At 43.3% G+C, this 21,895-nt stretch overlaps 1 protein-coding gene across 1 annotated transcript in view; it reads left to right on the plus strand.

Annotated features, from left to right (window-relative positions):
* Window positions 1–2,213: 2,213 nt before the first annotated feature.
* GHDC (GH3 domain containing) overlaps window positions 2,214–21,895 on the plus strand; it is a 56,376-nt gene continuing 36,694 nt past the window's right edge. The window contains exons 1-5 of the mRNA XM_018558831.1: window positions 2,214–2,305; window positions 15,627–15,898; window positions 16,990–17,186; window positions 18,641–19,244; window positions 20,243–20,432. Of these exons, the coding sequence (XP_018414333.1) occupies window positions 2,214–2,305; window positions 15,627–15,898; window positions 16,990–17,186; window positions 18,641–19,244; window positions 20,243–20,432 (1,355 nt within the window). The remainder of the gene's footprint in view (window positions 2,306–15,626; window positions 15,899–16,989; window positions 17,187–18,640; window positions 19,245–20,242; window positions 20,433–21,895) is intronic.

Genomic DNA, 21,895 nt, shown 5'->3' on the forward strand with positions numbered 1-21,895 from the left:
GCGGCGTCTCAGTATACCGCAAGCTGTAGCTCACGGTATACTGAGCTTAGGGTGACGGAAGGATGCTAGTTTGTGTCCTCCCGTTATCCTAAGGAGAACTATGGGGAAAAGCCATAACCCGATAGTTCTCCTTTAATGGTACATTTTCAGTCAGGTAAACAGAAAATAATGCATTCTTATTTGTAGCCAGAAGGTGGAGCTCTTGTCACCTTTTCACATGTTTTCAATTTATCTTCTTACTATTCAGTACATAAAGCTAAAATTTACACACACCAATAAAGTCAGAGCAGTTACTTGTCCCTTACCAGGTGACTATGTCCAATATTTCAGACAGATATAGAGAGCCTCAAATTAGGCTACTTCTGTTGTGCTGGCTCTTCAGATAAGCCTTTGTGCTGTGGGAATGCTTTGCCAAGTATTAAAGGAGTTCTCTACTGAGAGAAATAGAGAAGCTTACCATCTTCTTAAAATGCTAGTTACCTGGATGTCTTCAATACAGTCACAAACCTGAAAAAAATGCATGCTGCAATTTAAAGTCAGAGAAAAGTCTGCTTTCCTTATCTTTATACTGTATTTGTTACAGGTAAATGACCCAAACTACTGAAGCCAGGGACAGCCACGCACTTACCATTTTCAGAACAAGAGCATCAATGGCAGCTTCTCTATTTCTCTTTTACAGGTTTCCTTTACCACCACTGTGGGGAGCATAGACATCGTCTCTGCACCTTCTTCATTTCTGGCATGTTCAGATGCATTTTTTGCAATGGTTGTTGAAAATGCTAATGTTTATGCTAAACAGACACATTGATTTTATGCCCACCACCAGGTGGTCTTGGCAATTTGGTTGCCAGACTACAACCCTTAACCATGAGGTGTTAAAGGCTGCAAAAAGCAGGGGTAACAGAGATGGCAACCTAGAAGCAATATTTGTAGAGTGATAAGGAAGCTGCACACGAAGCATGCTGTAGCACAATGTGAGGTGTGATCACTCAAATAAAAGGGCTGCCTTCACCTAATCCACGTTAACGTGCAGCATAATGCACATCAACATACCGCAATGTTGTGACTGAGCCCTAAAGGTGTTTTTTTCCCATTTATACAGGTTTTACAGAAAACAGCCATTTTTTTGTAAAACACAATTATTTATCAAAACGCCTTGAGCCTACACTGTTTTACCCTCATCAGTCAGAGAAGACTCCCTGCAGACTTATCAGTAGAATAACAAGCATATGGCTTTTGCTTTAGAGCCTAATTAGAAATCAGCACCCCTGACACTGCAGCTGCTTATTGTCTAACACCCCTTGCACCACTTTTACCCAGCACCCTAGTCAATGCACCCCCACTGTCACTTCTATTCCCAGACACCCAGCTGCCCTGCCACCAAACCCCCATGTCACAAGTTCACCGTCTGTCCGTCACTTGTCCCCCCTGTAACTGTACAACTCACTGGTCACCTCTTGTCACTGCACACCCTTCCTGTCACTAATCACCACCCAGCCTCTGCTCTCCTTCGTTTCGCTTATCAGCTCCCCTGTTACTGGTCACACCCTTGTCACTTCACACTCACCTTCCTTTCACTTGTCTCCTCCATGTCATTAAAAATTAATTTATTTATTTTTAAAAAAAGGACCCCCTCCCCAAATGATACCCTATATACGCATAGTGTATATAAGTACATATGCACAATCAGGATGCACATACATACATCAATTCTAATGATACATTACACAACCCTGCCCAACCCATACGTGGAAAGTAATTTTAGCGCTATCATTTTTACTTAAATTAACAGCCGTGAATGATTCTAAATGCATCACCTATTTACAAGATTTACAATTATGGGTAAAGTTTGGCCAAGTAGGGGTTAGAGATGGCATATATTATCTCTCTCATGAGACATCTGCCACAGAAGAGTTCAGCACCATCAAGTAGGGGGTCATGGATGCCATGTATTAACTCCATCATGTGATTGATTATAGAGGCAAAGTTCAACAGCGCCAAGCAGGAGTAAGAGATGCAATGTACTATACCAGGTCCGGGATTAGAGTTAGTGCTGCTGAAGAGTTCAGCAGGGCCTACTATGGGTCAGAGATGCCATATATTAACTCTGTCATGAGAGTGACTGCCACAGCAAAGATTGGCAGCACAGAGTAGGGGATAGAGGTTCCATACACTATACAGTATTTGGAAGGAAAGTGACTGTTGGGGTAAGGATGGAAAGCACCAAGCCGGAATCCAAGATGCCATGTATTATCTCTGTCATGAGGGCAATTGCCGAGCAAGAGTTCGGTAGCACCAAGTACCGGTCAGAGATGACATGTATTATCTCTGTCATGAGGGCAACAGCCGTGGCAGAGTTTGGCAGTATCAAATAGGGGTCATGGATGCCAGGTATTATCTCTGTCATGCGGGCAACTGCTGTACCAAAAGCACCAAGTGTGTTGCACCCCCAGATCCCACTGCACGACGACCCGTCTGAACCCGACGAAGACTCGCCGCAAAATGACATCTCTGGGTAGAATGTAAACAGATGGGTAGAGTGAGCCATGACATCACAGGGCTCATTCCGCCCATTTGACATTCTTTGTACCATTCTCTGAAACAATGCAACTCTGACCAAGAGAGGGATGTCAGATGGACTCCAAGAGAGGACTTCACAATACAGCTCTGACCGAGAGGAGGACATCACTGAAACAAAAGGACTTGAGAGACTGGAACCAGAAGCCATTTCCCGCCAAACGCTTAATTGCCATGAAGTCCTCTTCAGATACAAAATTTGCAACTGGAAGCCGAGTGCCTTTAGTGTATCCTCTTATAGAAACTATTACATGTACTAGAAAGGATAGTGTAGTGGGTGCATGTGTATGTATGTTTGTTTTGCCAAGCAAAACATTTGAGGGCTTGTCCTGGCTAAGCTTTACATTTATATAATGTGTGTTGAACCTTATGGACATGCCTACTATGTAACCTCATCTTTTCTTTGAAAGGGATTTAGAATTACTGCCTTTATTTTTTTCCAGCTTATGGTTTCTTTCCCTCTCTCCATTTGGATTTGCTGCTGAGAGGGCTCTCTATGTATCTTTCTTGAGATATTACTTATCTATCAGAAAAATGTTTCATATAATTGACTTCTCTCTATCTGAAGGGTGTTGAACTTAAAAGGAGAACTATGAGATGAGCGATTTCCACTCACCTCATAGTTCTAGCCGACCTGTGACAATGAGACTGTCACAGGTCGGCTCAGTAGATCGGGAGGTGAGCGAACACATACCAGGTTCGCTCACCTCTCGATCCTGGGGCTGGATTCCCCTCTCCCCGCTCCGATCTGCCAGCGCTGACTGGCGGAACGGACGGGGAGGGGGCGGGTACAGCTGGCTCTGCCTCTAGATAGGCAGAGCCAGCTGTCACTCACGCAGCTGGGCGGATCCCGTCATCTCAGTATACCGCGAGCTGTAGCTCGCGGTATACTGAGCTCAGGGTAACGGGAGGACGCTAGTTTGTGTCATCCCGTTACCCTAAGGAGAACTATGGGGAAAAAAACACTGACCTCATAGTTCTCCTTTAAGCCTCCAAATGTAAACATACTGGTCTTTTTGTTTGGATATACCTTGAATGTCCAGCCTTCCTCTCCCAGAAGTTGAGGGTTAGGTATCCTATGCTTTGGCCTTTACCCCAGTAAAACATACTTTTTTTGTTGAGCACCTTAGATGTTGGTGCAATGTTTTTCTCACTTTCCTCCCAGTGGATTATTTGTTGTCCTCCACTTTATTAGTTATGGTCCATCATTCCTTTAGGTAGCAGTTTCCATTACCTGCCCTAGTCTTCAACACCAAGTTGATCCTAGGTGCCCTTCCTTGTTCGTGACAATTTCCACAACTGCTTTGGCCCTTCTTTATCTAGCCTTCGTTCAGGTGTTAATTCCTTCAGATACTCAGTTTAATAAAATTACCACATCTGTCAGATTTCTCAGTGGCTACTGACCACCACGCAATTGGACTGCGTTTGGACATCCTGAATGTCTAAGAATTACTACGTTTCTGTCTCTCCTCAATGAAGGATAAAGAAAAGACTTTCATGCTTACCGTAAAATCTTTTTCTTGACGTCCATTGAGGGATACAGATCCTGCCTCTATGTCTTATTGGACTTGTGCACTGCTTGCTCACAAACCTAGAGACATGATGGTTGGAGGTGGGGGTTATACAGTGGCTGGCCTAACATTTTGTGCTTGCCAGTTTACAAACCTCCTGACGGCAGCAGTATAACCCAAATGTTTAAGAATTACTACATTCCTATATCAGTCAAGAAAAAGATTTTCCAGCAAGTACAAAAATATTTTTTCTAGGTAGTTTTAGCAGTGACACACGTGTTTTCATCATGCAGTAACAGATCAGCTTTGACCGGTGGATAGAAGTTGCCTAGTAGTTTTTTAAGGCTGTTCGCACTGAAACAAAAAACTGTCCAATTTCTGGTGAGTTTCTATCAAACTCTCATTAAGAATTAAAAGACTGCAGATGATACAACAGTGCAAAACTGGCCAGCAGCAGGACGATTTTAATGAGCAAAACTAGGCCACATTTACTGGGGATTTACTACAAGAATTATGAACTATCTGTGAATGTGAGAGATATTATTTCAGGTTAAGTGCACACTTTTCTTTTTCCTTTTTGATGATACAACACTTAGCTGTGAGCAGAAGGCAGCTTAAAGTAGCTCATCAGTAGCAAATGAATGCTGCACTTTGAGCACCACAAACTTAAAAAAAGTCCCTACCAACATAGAAATAAAAAAAAAATTCCCCAATGTAAATGAAAATCCCATAATACCACACCTAAAAAACGAGAATGGAAAACAAACCATGCATGTTTTTGGGGGTACTGCAGCTAAAAGTGACTGCTGACCTTAAAGCGTATCTAAACCCAAAACCAAAAATGGTATATATTGTAACTTACCAGTCCTGAAATGTGGCAGCTGCATTCATTTCCTTTTTTAGGCTTTTTATTTCCTTAATTTTCAACTGGAGATCTGGCCAGTAAGTGCATTGCCAGAAATGGCAACTGCACCTTTTTTGATGCACTCACATAAAAGGGCTGCCTTTCGGTGGCTTCACTCTAGGAGGAACAGAGCCAACCTTGGATATCAGTATTGTCATCCTGTGGAGAGGATAGTGTTAGATAAACTAGCAGATTTAGATGGACATATAGATAAATCAAAATTCCAGCTAACACTTTTTAAGCAGTTACAAAAACACAGTTTTTTTTCTTTTTGGGATAAAAGTTTTACATAACTGTATAAAAGCCAACCATTGTAACCACCCCTGTCAGTGTTAAATGGTTTGTCTCAAACTTCTATCCGCCACTTTTTTGCTAGACAGCTTGACCCTTTAACCCTTTCTCTGCCAATGACGTAACGAATATGGCAGAACAAAAAATGTTTTCCAGCTGGCCAGGTAGGTATGCCATATGTCGCTGGATTTCACCCTTCTGCTATAAGCTCAGGGTAACTACAGCGACCACAAGCTTATAACAAAAGGGCACCCCTTACTGTGCTGTGTAAAAGAATAGCTATCATCAGTGGCTGACAAGCAGCTGATGGCAGCTATTGATTCAGAAAGGGTTCCCTCTTGCTTTCTCCTCCCCGCTGGGCACCAGCATCATGATCAACTCTGTGTCCGCTCCTATGCCTGCTGCTCTCCCCTGTCTCTATCGGCAGAAGCAGCGGGGATCAGAGGGGACACAGAACCAACAGGGAGGAGTGAACAGTGACAGGGGCCAGTCAGGATGTCGAGCGGGGCAGTATGGGGAGGAGAGCTCTGGTGACATGGGGGAGGGGGTGGAGCTTCAGGATGCCGAGCGGAAAGGATCAGCAAATATGTGAAATATTTGCAGATTCTTCCCTGTACTGAGCACTCTGATCACTCTAATATTTGTAAACAACTGAGGAGATAGTAACCAATTACTGTTTCTCCAGTTATGAATTAACAGAAAGTGCTATACATCACTTCCTGTTCATTCATGACTGAGGACATAGTAACAGTTTACTATCTACTCAGTTTATGAATGGAGAGGAGGTGCTCAGCACAGACCACCTCCTGTCTATTCATAACTGGGGAGATAGTACTATCTCCTCAGTTTATACATGAACAGGAATCCTTTATACAGAGTGCTTCCTGTTCATTAAGTGCTGGGCCTGCAGAAAAAGAGATAGAGGACTCTGTGTCCTCCATCTCTTTTTCTATTTCAAAAGGGAAATACAGTGGGGCAAAACAAGTATTTAATCAGCCACAAATTGTGCAAGTTCTCCCACTTAAAAAGATGAGAGGCCTGTAATTGGCATCATAGGTAGACCTCAACTATGAGAGACAAAATGATTATAGATGGAAGAGCCTAGCAATCATTGTTTATGATTTAATGTACATTTTCTTAACTGATCCTAATTTTACCCTAATCTCTCCCTATGCAGTCTGTTACATAGTTACATAGTATTTGAGGTTGAATAAAGACATTAGTCCATCAAATCTTCCATACACCTTTGCGATTATCGTACGATCGCGGGATTTCCCGCGATTATCGTACGATAATCGCAAGGTGTATGGGCACCTTTAGTCTGTGTTCTCACTATTATGATTGTTTTAAAGTCCTCACAAATATTTTGCTAAAGGGTTCAACAGTATCCAGATGATTTTAAACAGCACAGCAGCTGTGGATTGGCTTGGAGTATTTTAAGCTTGCCAAAGGAATGACTTTACAATGTCTTCACAATTGTCAGGTCTTGGAGCACTTAAAGAAGGAAAACATTTTATTAACCCTTGCAGTGGGGCTACCCCCTACAAACATCCAGGAAAACATTAAAGGCTAAGTTCACCTTTTGCAAAAATTATTTTAAAAAAAAGCATATTTAATAATATATATATTAAAAAAATGCATTTCTTTCATTATTGCATTCAAGCCTGGAAAGCATTGCAACGGTGATCACTCGATCCGGGTTGCAGAGCTCAGGGTTCAGCACATTCTTATACAGGCAGAGCTCTGTGCTGAGGTAGGGAGTTTCAATTAGGAGAGATGGGGAAGAACGGCTGGACCTACCGCATCTAACCAGAGGGAGGACAGCTGGACGCTGTATGACCTGATTTAACCACTTTCTGACCGGGGTGTTTAGACCCCCTTCCTGGCCAGGCCATTTTTCAGTATTCAGCGCTGCGGTACTTTGACTGGACATTTATTCCGTAATGCAACGCTGTACTGAAATACATTTTATACAATTTTTTGGGGAAAGATAGAGCTTTCTTTTGGTGGTATTTAAATCACCATTGGTGGTTTTATTTTTTACTATATTTCGGGAAAATTTCAGAATTTTTTTTTAAAGTTTATTTTACATTATGTTATGAAACATTTATTATTACCCACTTTTTTGGGTAAAATATAAAAGACGGGGTCACGTCAGGTAAATAGACACCAAACATGTCAAGCTTAAAAATTGCGTGCGCCCGCGAAATCGCAAAAAAACAACCATCTCCAAAATTGACCATAGGCGACGCTTTAAAAGCATTTACCGCTCATCAGTTTAGTGTTATCCGTGATTGATGGCCTAAATTTATTGCTCTCACTGCAACGTTCGCGGCGATATGCAACATGTGCGGCGTAATGGGCGCAATCGTCGTTTTCACAGGTATGTGCACCCGACGCATGTTTGCACGCGTGTATGTATGGGGGGGACTTTTTAAAAAAATTTAAGTGTAACTTAAAATTATTTTTTGGGGAAACTAATTTTTTTTTCCTATTTTTTTCCCCACTTAACTTTATTGCCATCACATAGGGGGGCTAAGAAAACCCCTATGTGATAGCAAAATATGTGACAGGTCCTCTGTATAAAGACATTAACCCTTGCAGTGCTACCCCTGCACTGCAATGGTTAACTGCTGATTTTTGTCTAGGTAAAAAAAAAAAAGTAAAAAAAAAAAAAAACAGTGCTTGCAGCACTTTTTTGGACCGGACCGCAGGCATTGATGTGCCTTGCGTTCCCATGTGGCCGATCGCATTGTGGCTGGAGGGCGTATCTATGGTCCCATTGAGTTTAATGCACCACCATGCCTCCTCCTGCCCCACAACAAAGTGAGCTGGCCGTAATGCGATCCAATGCGTTTCGGCCAGAATCGGACCGGAACGCACTGTGGCTGGTGTGAACTAGCCCTATGTTTATTTTAGCACCTATACACTTAACCTTTGCAGTGCGGGGGTAGCCCCACTGCAAGGGTTAAGAAGCTGTTTTCCTGGAGTTCTTCTTTAAGGAAGTCTATCTGCCAAGCAATGCTCAATTATACACAAATATGTTTCAGAGTATAATATGGGAAATTTAAAGGATAAATTCACCTTTTGCAAAAATTAAAGAAATGCATAGTTAATAATATGCAAAAAAGTATGCATTTCTTTGATATGTGCATTCAAGCCTGGAAAGCATTGCAATCATGATCACAGCTGCAAAGCTCAGGCTTCTGCACATTTTCAAACTAGCAGGGCTCGTACGGAGTTTCAGTTAAGGCGGCCATACACTTTACAACCATTGTACAACTTTTTTTGTCCATGCATCTCACCCTTGTTCAATTTACTAAAGGTGGCCATACACCTGCCGATTATCGTACGATAATCGCGGGAAATCCCGCGATCGTACGATAATCGGCAGGTGTATGGAAGGCGTGCAACCCTTTCTACTGTACGGTTGCACGTCTTTTGTCTTACGAGCACGTTTGAAAATCAGGCGAAAATCGTAAGATTTTCGGCGGGCTTGTGGCGTGCTCTTAAGACAAATGCCGCACGTGCCTGTGTGCGCAAGCGCACCCTGCCCGCTCAGCATTGCAGTCATCGGAAACCCTCCCCTCAGCGGGCAGGCTTACGATGATCGCAAGTACGATCTGCCTGTCCAAGATCGCAAGACGAAAATCGTGGGCTAGTTGCCAGCTTTACAACTAGCCCATCATGCACAGACCAATGTAGTTCGCAATTAACGCTCGTCCGCATCACCACCTGGTCAATTTTAATCGATCGAAAGGACAGATTTTGGTTTGAGCGTGTGCAGTTTTCACCTTGAGATTTTTGTTGTACAACGCCACTAACCTGTCAATTTTCGTCCAACTAGACAAAAGTTTTCTAGCCTGCTTGAAAGACAAAATCCAGTTGTACATTAATTGAGATTGTACACTCCCCATCAACTGGCAGATTTTTGGACGAAAACGCAACCGCAGACAAAAATTTCCAGATAATTGTTTTTAGTCGTGTTCGCTCTAGCTAGAGCTGCCCATATTCCCGCATCTACCTAGAGCGAGGACAACTGGACGCCGTATGAGGTGATTTATTGCAGTTTGAAGTCCAGCTGTCCTTCCTCCCCCCCAAATCTCTCCTAACAAACTCTGTAGGTGCCCTGTCAGTTTAAAGATGAGCAGAAGCATGAGGTTTGAGGCTGTGATGGAGTGATTATGATGGCAATGCTTTCCAGGCTTGAATGCAAATATTAACCAGTTGCCGTCCGCCCGTTGGAAAAAAACGGGAGGGACGGCACAGCTGCATTGGCGGGCAATGCATAGAGCCGTTACCGGCTGTTTAACATATACCCGATCGGCGGCTATATAGCCTGCCGATTGTGTATATCTGCTGGCTGCGTGCCCCCCCCACATAGGGGGCTTCTTAGCAATAGCAATATTGATAGCAATAAAGTTGTGTTAAAAAAAGTAATAAAAAAATTAAGCATAAAAAAAGCCACAAGTCCCCGCCCCCCACATACACGTGCAAACATGCTCCGGGTGCGGCTACCTGCAAAAACATTGTACCTGTCAGTGTACCTGTGCTATTATATAGGGGGATTGTTATCCCACTATGTAATAGCAATAACAATAAGTGTAAAATATAACACATTATATATTATATATATTTAAAAAAAATTAAAAAAGTCACATAAAAAAAGAAGTTTAAAAAAAACCCCAAAATGTTTAAGTCCCCCCACCCTCACGTTTACGCACATATAAACGTAAATATGCGTCCGGTGCACCAGCACGCAGAAACGACAATTGCGCTACACAAGTTACATATCGTTGCGAACGTCACAGTGAGAGCAATCATTTTAGGGCCATCAATCACTGATAACATTAAACCGATGAGCGGTAAAAGCTTCTAAAGCGTCGCCTACGGCCAATTTTGGGTATTATCGTTTTTTGAGGTTTCGCGCACGCAATTTTAAGGTTTGACATGTTTGGTGTCTTTTTACCCGACGTGACCCCGTCTTTTATATTTTACCAAAAAATTGGGTAATAAATGTTTTATCATTTAATATAGGGGAATTTTTCTTTAATATAGTAAAAAAATAAAAACCGCAGTGGTGTTAAATACCACCAAAAGAAAGCTCTATCTGTCCCTAAAAAATGGTATAAAAATGAATTTCAGTACAGCGCTGCATGACGGAATAAATGTCAAAGTACCACAGCGCTGAATACTGAAAAACGGCCTGGATGGGAAGGGGGTTTAACACCGCGGACTTCAACTGGTTAAAGAAATGCATTTTTTTGTATATTACGAATTATGCATTTCTTTAATTTTTTGCAAAAAGTGAACTTATCCTTTTTTTTATTGGGTCTAGTCCATTTGAAGACAGATCGAGTGCTACATCTCAAAGGCATCATACAAATACACTTACCCACAAGCCATCCGCTTTAAAACTGATGCATTGTGGATTTGAAAAACAATATTGTGCCGAGCTAATAATCATACATATCTAATAAATTGAAACATATATGAGTGAGTCACATATATGAGCTTCAAACAAATGAGGCATAAAACATATCTACACAAAGACAAAAAAGCAATATAGACAATAAAAAAACAAAAGCAAACAATGGTGTTTGTGCAAAAAAATTCCTCAGATGATTCGCAGCCAATCTGCATGTAACTCTCAGGTAAGGATAATCACATAATGCAGGCAGACCTTCACCTCCACCCAGTGAGTGATGACAACAAGTGAGTGCTCACCTGGGGAGGTAGACGAACAGAGCTAGGTCAAATGTGCTTTTTCCCTTCTTAACGGGGGAGCCCATGCACAGAAAAGGCGATAAGGTCTCCTCAGATCACAGGTACCAGTATAACTCCAGGTGGAAAGAGAAAAAGGACAAGGACATAGTGCATAACGTCCAATAAAATGCAATTTATTAAATAAAAAATGCGTACTCACAATGATATAAACAGTACAGGCATTGGGTATTGCTGGATCAGACCAGCAGGGCAAATGGCAGCAAAGCGATAAAAAAAACCTGTTCGTCCGGCTCAGCTCAGTGCAGTGACATCAGAAGCTCTGCCCTACGTACGTTACGTCAAAACACGTGACTTCATCAGGGAGTCTGGAGCTACTGATGTCTTGAAGTTTATTTAACCACCTTACGTCCATGGCCGTTTGTGAACGGCCAGATGGACGTCTGCTCAGAGCGGGAGGGCGTCTTAAGACGTCCTGCCCCTCCCCCCTCTCGTGTGCGCGCTGAGCGCCGCACACGAGAGGGAAAACCGTCAGCATGTAAACAGCCAGCGATGGCTGTTTACATACAAGCGGTCAGGCGTCTCTAGAGACGCCCGATCGCTTGCAGGATCTGCGGGTGTGCGCCGCCCCCCCACTGTCCCCAAAAAATGGTATGAAAATCGTTTCAGTAAAGCGTTGCATGACAGAATAAACATCAGTCAAAGTACCGCAGCGCTGAATACTGAAAAATGGCCTGGCCAGGAAGGGGGTGAAACACTATGGCCTTTAAGTGGTTAACAGAAAAGCATGCTACCGTAAAGGCAGTAAACCAGGTGCACTTCCTTTACCATATAAATGGAAATAGCACCATCAGCAGAGACAACACAGGCCAGAGCACAATGATTTTATAATTTATGAGGTCTTCTGTCACTCACCGTTAGGTTAGTAGAGATGCGTGGTCAACGACGGAGGTGTGGTGTATGGCTGCTGGCGGTGCTTTCCTGCATAGATCTCTATGGAGAACCCAGAGGATGTCCTGCAGATGGAGGCGTAGGAGGAAGGGATGTATAAGTCCCCACCAACGGGCACCATATGGGAGGCAGCGTGTTGGGCGGTGCTTCGGGAGCTTTCGGCGTCTTAGTTGCCGAGAGACGGAGGGGGTGGGGAGAACAATGCGCTGCCTCTTAGTGCAGGCGCTCGGCTGTCCGGAACCCTGAGTGTCTGTGTGGGCTAAGCGTCCTGGAGTGTCGCCAGGCTGACAGCGCACGAGCTGTTACGCGACACCCACACTGTATTTCCCGGGCTCCGCTGCCACTCCTACAGGCCCGGGACCGGCTTCTCTTGTGCCGGGGGGGAGCCGGGGAGGAGATTGGCGAACCTCAGTTCACTGATCACTACCCCATTCTATGGGACCGGGTAGCAATGCAGACTACATCACTTCCGGTCCCTGGGCTGTCAGTGCTGGGCCCCTGAAGCCCAGCAAGAAGCTATTGAAGAGCGATCTGCACTTTAATAGCTTATATAAAGTAGAGATGTGATACTTGGGCTCTTTTGGACCCCCAGCATCACCTTAAAGAGTACCCGTCACCACCAATCTGCTATCAAATGGGGGGCGTGTAAGCCCCCCTATGTAATAGCAATTCATGTTAAAAAAAAAAGAAATAACAGTTTTTAAAATTAATATTAAATTAAAAAAATAGAATTTTAAAGAATTATGAGGCGAGTGATTTTCACTCAGCCTCATAATCTGAGCCGACCTATGACAATGACACTGTCACAGGAAGTGAGCGAACACATACCGGCGCTCGCTCACTTCTCTATCTATCCGTGCAGAGAGCCGTGACTGTCACTCACGGCTCCCTGCAGGGATTCCCCCTCCCCGTCCGATCCTCCAGCGCTGACTGGCAGAACGGACGGGATAGGGGGCGGGTACAGCTGGCTCTGCCTCTAGATAGGCAGAGCCAACTGTCACTCACGCAGCTGGGTGGATCCAGACAGAATTGTCGGGATCCATACCGCGAGCGGCGTCTCAGTATATCACGAACTGTCACTGGCGGTATACTGAGCTTTGGGTGATGGGAGGACACTAGTTTGTGTCCTTCCGTTACCCTTAGGAGAACTATGGGGGAAAGCCCTAGCCCTATAGTTCTCATTTAAGTTCCCCCTACGCGTGCGCGTCTTCACGTAAACAGGCATCGGGTGTGCCTATGTATGAAAACGATAATCGCTCTACACATGTTAGGTATCGCCGCGCACGCTGGAGTGAAAGCAATAATTGTAGGGCCAATATTTATGCGTATCTCTAAACTGATGACTGTCGGGGATTTTAAAGTGTTGTTTATGGACTTTATGAGGTACTGAATTTTGTCGCAGTTTCACGGCCCATACAATTTTTAACCTGGGCATGTTGGGTATCTATTTACTCGTTGTAACCTCATCTTTTATATTTTATTTTTAATTTTATTGTGTTTTGGGTCATTTAAGTACATTTTTCACAAAATTTTGTGGTTTGATAAGGAGTTGCGCTAATATCATGCAACATAAAAATTTGCAACTGCCAACATTTTGTTCTATAGGGTCTTGGCTTTCAGAAAATATACAATGTTTGGGGGGTTTAAGTAATTTTCAGGCCTAAAATGTGGATTATAACATGTAAACAAAAACATGAAAAAAAAACCCACCTCGGTCATGAAGGGGTTATAATTCCCCAGCTCAAACCCAAGAAATTGACTTTACATTCAAATTCTAGCAATTGCATTTATTCTTCTGTCCAATAGCAGCTTTCCTCAGTACAGTTGTATTTGGAGCGCAACATAGATCTCTATTTATGAGGAATAGATCTCTGCTGGACAATGCATTTGCCAGAAACAAATATGGCTTCCTCAGTTCTGTGTTTTCACAGTCGCGTGCTTCCTGGTCAGGTGATATGCAGGGGGCGTGGCTTCGTGGTGACAGCTTAATCGGGGAAGTGAAGAGTTCTGCTTGAGCTTCGGTGGTTTGGTACTGATAACAGGACCAGGTCTTGATATAGAAACGTAAGGCAACAGTTTGTTTATCCTGATACTGTCACTTAGACTTATTTATCTGCAAATTTCAAGCATGCATGCAAATGTGATATGGGCAAGAGGCAGAATAGAATGTGGATTTGTGGACCCTTTTCCACCTTTACAACATCCTGTTCCAATAGAAATATGGAGTCTACCATGGCTGACCCCTTGCTAAGAAATGCTAGTTGCTTGGCTGTTTTAGCTTCCATACCCAGTCACTAACCCAGGACAAGTTTGCAGATTAGACAAAGTAAAGTCACAGCACAGGGGTGCATTAAAGTACACCTGTCATGAGAGAAATGTGGGGCATGCCAGTGCGAACCTCCTCCTGAAATAATAGTTTCCTAGCTGGTTGGAGGACTCACTAGCTTTAAAGAAGAAATCCAGGCAGAAAGAAAATGAACTCTTGCAGTGGTCTACCCCAGCACTGCAAGGGTTAAGTGTTTGTTTTGGTCTAGGAAGCTAAAATAACAGATATACTCATCTGATCCTCGGTCCCTCCTGGCTGCTAGACCGTTCCCCACAGCTTCTGTTCCCTTCTGCTCCGGCAGTTTAAGGTCCAGTGAGTCATCATGTCTAATACAGTGTATTGGATGTGAGGACGACGAGGAACATTCTACCACTGGAGCGGAGGAAGAGCGAGACTGCGGGGACCACTCTAAGGCCTCATTCACACGAGAAATGTCCGGCACGTACAGCTCCGTGCTGTGTGCACGGCCGCATCAGGCAGCTCCCGGGAAGGACAGGTGCTGCGTGTGATTTGTACGCAGCCCCTGTCCTTCTATATGGGACTATGCGGCCGTACGCGGCCCTGCGCTCACCCTCCCTGCACGTCCTTGCTGGTGTCCGTACTCGAACGCTGACAGGATGGATGCTGTCTGCGTCCGAGCCGGGACACCGGCACCCGTACGGACCTGCACTTGGGCGGCGTACGGCTGCGTAGTCCCATAGAGAAGGACAGGGGCTGCGTACTAATCACACGCTGCCCGATACGGCCGTGCACGGAGCTGTACGTGCCAACCTTTTCTCATGTGAATGAGGCCTTACAGTCAAACGGGACCGAGGATCGGCCAAGTATATCTTTATATTAACTCCCTAGACAAAGTGAGTGCTTAACCCTTGCAGTGCAGTGGTAGCCCCACTGCAAGGGTTAATTTTGTTCCTGCTTGGAGTTCTTTAAAGAGACACTGTCACTTTGCTCATACAGGACAGAGTGATAGTGTTTGTGTGGCTTTCACATACCGTGTGCACTGCATTGTAAAAAAAATGGTGCATGCCAATTTTTGGGGTTCATTTTGGTGCTTTCCCAACCCACTTAAAAAATGGACTGCCGCACTACAACACAGTTTAAGGCACGGCATAATGCACCACACTGCACCAAGACAGACGAGTGTGAATGGGCCCTTATGAGTGAAACACATTTCTCACCATAATGTTCACCTGTAGAAAAATCTAATTTCACATTTTGCCTTCATTAAGAATACAATGGTTATATAATGTAGGCTTGACGGACTAAATATTCTAATTGCACACAAGCTGCATTTTTCCGAGAGTATATTATGTTTTTTTTTTTTATGCTTTTATTCCTGAAGGATGATTTCTCTAGTAATTATTACCCTGCTCCTTGGTGCCAGTGTGATCTTCCTTCTTTTCACCCTGTGGAAGAGCGGCAGAGTGAGACAATGGACTGCTGGGTTGGGACGCAGGCGGTTTCTCAACAGCCTATCCAGGAAGAAGCACGAGAAGATGTTAAATGGTGACACGAGTAATGCCCAGAGTGTACAGGAATCATTACTTCTGAACATATTGGAAACGCACCAAAATACTGAATATGGTCAGAGACACAATTTCAAAGACATAACAGGTACAGTAAAAAAAATAATTTTAGATAGAGTATCCCATTGGGGAGATTTCCCTTTACTTCCTGTCCAATAGCCACAACAGGAAGATGGAGAAAATCCCTCCAAAATGAGAGAAATCCCTAGTGGTTAGCAGGATCACCAGAACTAGTGTCCCCTTGGAAATTGTTTTTTTTCTGATGACAAAAATTTGGGATTGTCTTTGACTTTCATGGATGATGGTCACCAGCAGGGCTGTAGCTACCATGGGGCGAGTGAGGCACTTGCCTCAAGCACAGCTGAGAGGGGGCCCTGGCTGCGCCCCCTCGCCCCTGTTGCCATGGCGAGCACAGGCTCCAACACAGCCGTGGCTCGGCAGGGAGAAGAGGCCAGAGGCAGCGGGGACCTGATGAGAAATGGAGCGCTGCAGCCAGAGGGGTGGCGGAGGTGGGAGCTGTCACTCAGGACGGCCTTGCGGTGAGGAGAGAGAGAGAGACGTTCGGCCTGGATCTGACAGCGGGCGGATCTTTCTCTCCTCACTGCTTGACCATCCTGAAGTGACAGCGCTAAAAAATAAATAAAGCCCCCCCACACACACTCATGCACACATATTATTAGACATGTGCAAAGACAAAATGAACAGAAACTTAAAAAGTTTTCATTAGTTTCGTCAAACGAAACACATTTTTATGCTATTTTGTATTTGGCCACCAGCGTATTGCGAGCATGCGCACCACCATCCTGGAGGCGGGCGCATGACGTCACATGATGCCGTGCATTGCAGCGTCGGGTGACATCGCACATCTGTTGGGGGGCACATTTTTCTGTTATTGCCTCGGGCGCAAAGGGAGCTAGCTAAGGCTCTAGTCATCAGGACAAATAGTGGGGGTGAACCTACCTTATGGGGACACAGACAGCAATACAGACCTGACAAATGTTCTTCTCCCTCTCCACTCAATCCAAAACTTTAAAAAAAGGGTCACTAACAGTCCACTACTATAGTGGAGGTGGTAGTGGACTTCCTCATTAGGGAAGGAATTTGTTGCAACTCGTTAGTGAGAGAATCACCAGTGTGACCAGTAAGAGTCTAACGCATTGATTGTTTTCTACCCCACAGATGTGTCCTCATTTCAGAAACGCCATCCCCTTACTCACTACAGTGACTATAAGGACTACATCCAGCGCACCAGAGAAGGAGAAGAGAACATTCTACTACAGGGGAGACCCCATGCCCTGATAGTCACAACAGGAACTTCGGCAAACCCGTCAGTGATCCCAGTCAGTGCTAAGAGCTCCAGGGATCGCTTCCTTAAGGTATATGATCCTATAAATTTACACTGGAATCACATTATGATATATATTCTAGCAGTACAGGTGGTTTTACTTCCAACATTTATAAGATGCATTGAGGGAAATTGATCACAACTGGAGCAGACAGAATCTAGAGCAGTTGCCCATGGCAACCAATCAGCTTCTATCTTTCATTTTCAAAGCTTAAGGACCCATTTACACTAGACCATGTGCATTTTTTCACAGCACACCATTGTGGTGTGAATGGCACATATAAGTAGTGACCTGCGTTGATCCGATGTGGTAAAACGCAGGTCACTGCAGTATGTGTGAACCGACCCTACTTTGTTACTAATTTGTTACAGATTCTGTAATATATTTCCCCCATTGTATTTTTTTGAAGATTTTCAGTTCTATGAGCAGAAATTGGTACATCTGCAGCCAATTTCTACTCTGAAATAAAATGACTTTTATATTGCCTGTATAATTTGCACAAGTAAAAAAAATTCAGGCAGAAAAAAACATCTGTGTAAATGCTATCTTTACATGGCAGGATAGTAAGTGAATACCTCTTCCACCAACAGTACTGCTCAGTCTACTGGGCCTCACCCTCATGGGGCTAGGAGTCATAGTAATTTGTACTCCAGAGAAGATATCTCTATGGTGCCTCACAGCTTGGCCAGAATTACCAGTACTGTTGCTCATGAGGTCCAGTAGGCAGAAACAGTGCTGCCAATGACTTTTCTTTTAAGTAGGAATGCACCGATACCTAAACCAGTATCGGTGCTGATACCGAGTATTTAGCCAAGTACTTATACTCGCCCCAAATGCTCACGATACCAGAAACTTCCGATATCAGGAAGCCGGGTGGAGAGTGATTACACGCTGACCGGGAAGCCGGCTCCATGCTCCCTCGTCTCCATTACCTGTCAAATACAACTGTGTAGCTGTACCAGAAATATATTTGTCAACGTGCGGCCAGTGGATGAAGGTGCTTTTGCCTTTGCAACCCCTCCTTGGATATGAGTTTGAAATACTGTACCTGCCCTGGGAGAAAGAAACCATTACGTGGATTAATTTATAGTCATGAACTAAATGGTGAAATAGCACTTATTGAAAGGTAGACTGAAATAACATTATATACAACAGATAGATGAAAAAATAAACTTTTAGGGAAATAACATGGAACAAACATGTACTTTTCAGTGTACTAATACATACCTAATAAGCAAATGGGTCAGTGACTTGCTAAGTGAAGCCAGGATTAGATTACAACTACAGCCCCTGGAGCATGAACCTTCAAATATAAATTGGCAATTGTAATCCCCATATAATATATTCTTGACAGATTCCCAAATCAGTCCTCTGTTATCAAGAAATTAATCTAATGTATTCGATTATTATTGGGTAGTGATAAGGAGTACATTTTGTCCAGACAGAATGTGTGTATGACGTTGCTTCTCTTGTTCTTCTCCTAGGGAATAGCGGTATATCTGGAAGTTATTCAAAGCCATTTCCCTTCAGCTCTGGAAAAGGTGGCCAAGTTCACATTTCCTCCAGATGACAACCGCTCTGAAGCAGGGATTCCTATTATTCCTTATCCTTCTGTTTGTTTCTTCAGTCTCTTGGAGAAGATTTACTTATCACCAGTCCTATTCCATAATTCCATGTCTCAAAATGAGATTTTGTACACCCAGCTTCTCTTTGCACTGAAGGATGTAGAGCTGCGTATCCTTGAAGCCAACTACTCATGGTTCCTTCGTCATGTCTTCTCCATCTTAGAGGAACATTGGGAGTCTCTGATTACAGATATCCAGCAAGGGCGCCTTAATCCAGTATTCAAGCTACCTTTACATATCAGAAAGCAGATAGAAGACGGTCTGATTCCGGATGCAGTCCGAGCTGAAGAACTACGTGCACAGTTCAAAGAGGGTTTTTGTGGCATTGCTAAGAGAGTGTGGCCAAAACTGCAAGTGGTCATAGCTTTGGAATCTGGAAGCAGTGACTTGGATAGGCAGATACTTAAGGACACTGTATGTCAGGGGGTACCATTTTACTCCCCCATGTACTGTACAGCAGAAGGTATAAACAGTTTATATATACACCTCACTTTCAAGTATTGAATCTTTTTAATGCTCATGAGGGTAACGCATCAGATTAAGTTTAATGCTGGCCCCCACAGGTGCTTACACTTACCACACCTCTGCCCCCCCGACACTCCAGGTCAGCCAGTTGCCAGGGACCCATGCTGTCATGTAGGAGGAAGGTGAGGGAACCACATGCTCCCCATACCCAGAAGTATTGGCAATGTCACTTTGCACTTTCTGGGAAACAGAGGGGTGAGAGAGAAAAGGTACATATTAGCAGCTGCAGGCCCTCCCCCCAATCCCAAGTTCACTTTAAATACATTTGACAGTGAGTGCAAGAATTGAAAACCCAAGGTAATTTGTTTTGTGCCTTGAACAGGAAAATTGCTTGCATTTTCAATATCTTTTTCTAAAACTCCACCTAATACGACATTTATGAAAATGAGGCAAAGAACTATTAACTATTCACATATGTTCCCAACCCCAGAGGAGCTAACAGTCTAACATCCATCAGAAGAAGCTTACAGTATGATTGTTGGATTAAACTAAAGCTTCCCAAGGAACCACAGAAAGTGCATGCTTTTCATTCAGGATGCTTGTCATATGACTTCATCTCCACTATTAATACTGTTTGAGCATATATATGCTGGCCTCAAATGTTTTCACCTCTTAGATTGCCTAATTGTTAACAGAGTGGGTTTACAAAGATAAAAAGCAGGTCCTTTATAAGCAAATTGACAGGTTTATTCACAAAAGGCTGAAGAGTTTGGAGAAGGCAGGAGAAGTGAACAATCTAGGACAACATAGCTGATTTGGAAACATTCTCCAATTCAGCTCACTTTCTAGTTCAGCTATGTTGTCCTAGATTGTTCACTTCTCCTGCCTTCCCCAAACTCTTCACCATTTTGTAAATAACCCTGTTAGTTTTCTTTCCCTATGTTTTATATTTTCAAGCTTCGGTTGTCCTTTATCTTGATTGTGTTTTCTTCTCAGGTCTTTGTGGTGTGAATTTGTCACCTGTAGAAAGTATACCTCAATACGTCTTGTGTCCCAGTTCTGCATTCTTTGAGTTTATCACTGTGGATACCAGCGATCAAGACCAGCCACATACACTGTGTATTCAAGATGTCTCTAAGGGGAAACCCTACGAGCTGGTTATAACTAATAGAGATGGACTTTACAGGTGAGCAATATTTCAGTTTCTTCAAAGGAAGCCCATCACCTTAAAAAATGCCACCTTAAGCTTATGTTTGTGAGACAGGATATGGCTGGGAGCACCAGCCAGTGATTTTATTCAGGGATATTAAATAGTTGGACAATCATGAAATGTAAGCATCTTCTTAAGCATCTTCTTAAAAGTGAAGACCACATGTCTCATTTTAGGCCTGCCTGTTATTATAGCATTATTTTTTTGGAGGTAAACAGTATGCCTAGCTGTTATTTGTACTATGGCAAGAGGGGTGAATAAGGAGTTCTTTTGGTTGCTGGTCACTAGTTTCCGCACATCAATGTGGTATACAACGTCCACAATGTGGTATAATGCTGCGTAAAAAGGGCAGCTTTATGTAAATATTAACCCTAAAGACAAGCCATCAAAACAAAACCTCACAAATGTAACATATAAAGTATATAAATCATTAGGAAACCAAAAGAAATAAATAGTCCCAGGAAGGATTGTTAAGTCTATAGAGCTGTGAGCACAGGGGGTCCCAAAGGATATTTAGTCCACCTTCAATGAACAGTATACCAAAAGTATCTCTTCCTAAATATTCCCCACACAGAATTTTTAGCTGTGAGTCCACCCTTTTATAGTCGGGGAGATTAGTTATACATTCCTTAAGATCATTAGCTATTGTTACTGATCAGGGGAAAAAACTAAGCAGTGCAATAGATTGTTACTAATTTTTGCCACAAACCCTCAAACTTATTGGCCATAGTAGGATCCCAGTCTGCTTATATTCTCCTTGTAAATGTTGTATAAAATCACCTCCAACAGTTGCTACCATAGGTACTAGAGGGAAATGTACAAAATGACTTCTCAATGATCTGTCAAACGATGAATTTTCCATCACACCAATGCAGTCATTGCATATCTTTATATTTATCACTATAATCTCATCAACCTCACCTCCATAGCATCTGTGTATCACCGAGCATCCACATCTCTAGTCTATGGCACATAGTGAAATCCCCAGTGTCCTTCCAATACATCCACCTCCTCAAATCCACACTCGCCACTGTTTAATCACTGAGTAATAGAAGGTACTGTATTTGTAACAAAACTATATCTTGCAATTCAACTTTTACTCTGCATTTGGTATTTTGCTACTTAATTTGTATTTATTGTAAAAGTGGACTTGCTATAGATAATTTGTGCAATAGGCAAACGAGATATAAGTTAACATTGTCTGTACTTTATTATTTTGCACATATTTAGGTGACAAAATAAAAGAAAAAAGTACTCCAAGAGAATAGAAAGTCAAGTATGGAGCTTGTCCTTGTAAGACAGCATGACCGCCCGTTGCTCTGTTATCCTTACTGGGTATGGACTCCCCATGCTGAGACACTGCAGTTTGCAGCAAATTGTGATATTACAAAAAGTTTTATGTTAAGAACAGGTTATCTTAGAGGGGGTAAAGGGAGGGA

Source organism: Nanorana parkeri, unplaced genomic scaffold (genome assembly GCF_000935625.1).
Source record: "Nanorana parkeri isolate BGI_ZX_2015 unplaced genomic scaffold, ASM93562v1 scaffold362, whole genome shotgun sequence".
NCBI lineage: Eukaryota > Metazoa > Chordata > Amphibia > Anura > Dicroglossidae > Nanorana > Nanorana parkeri.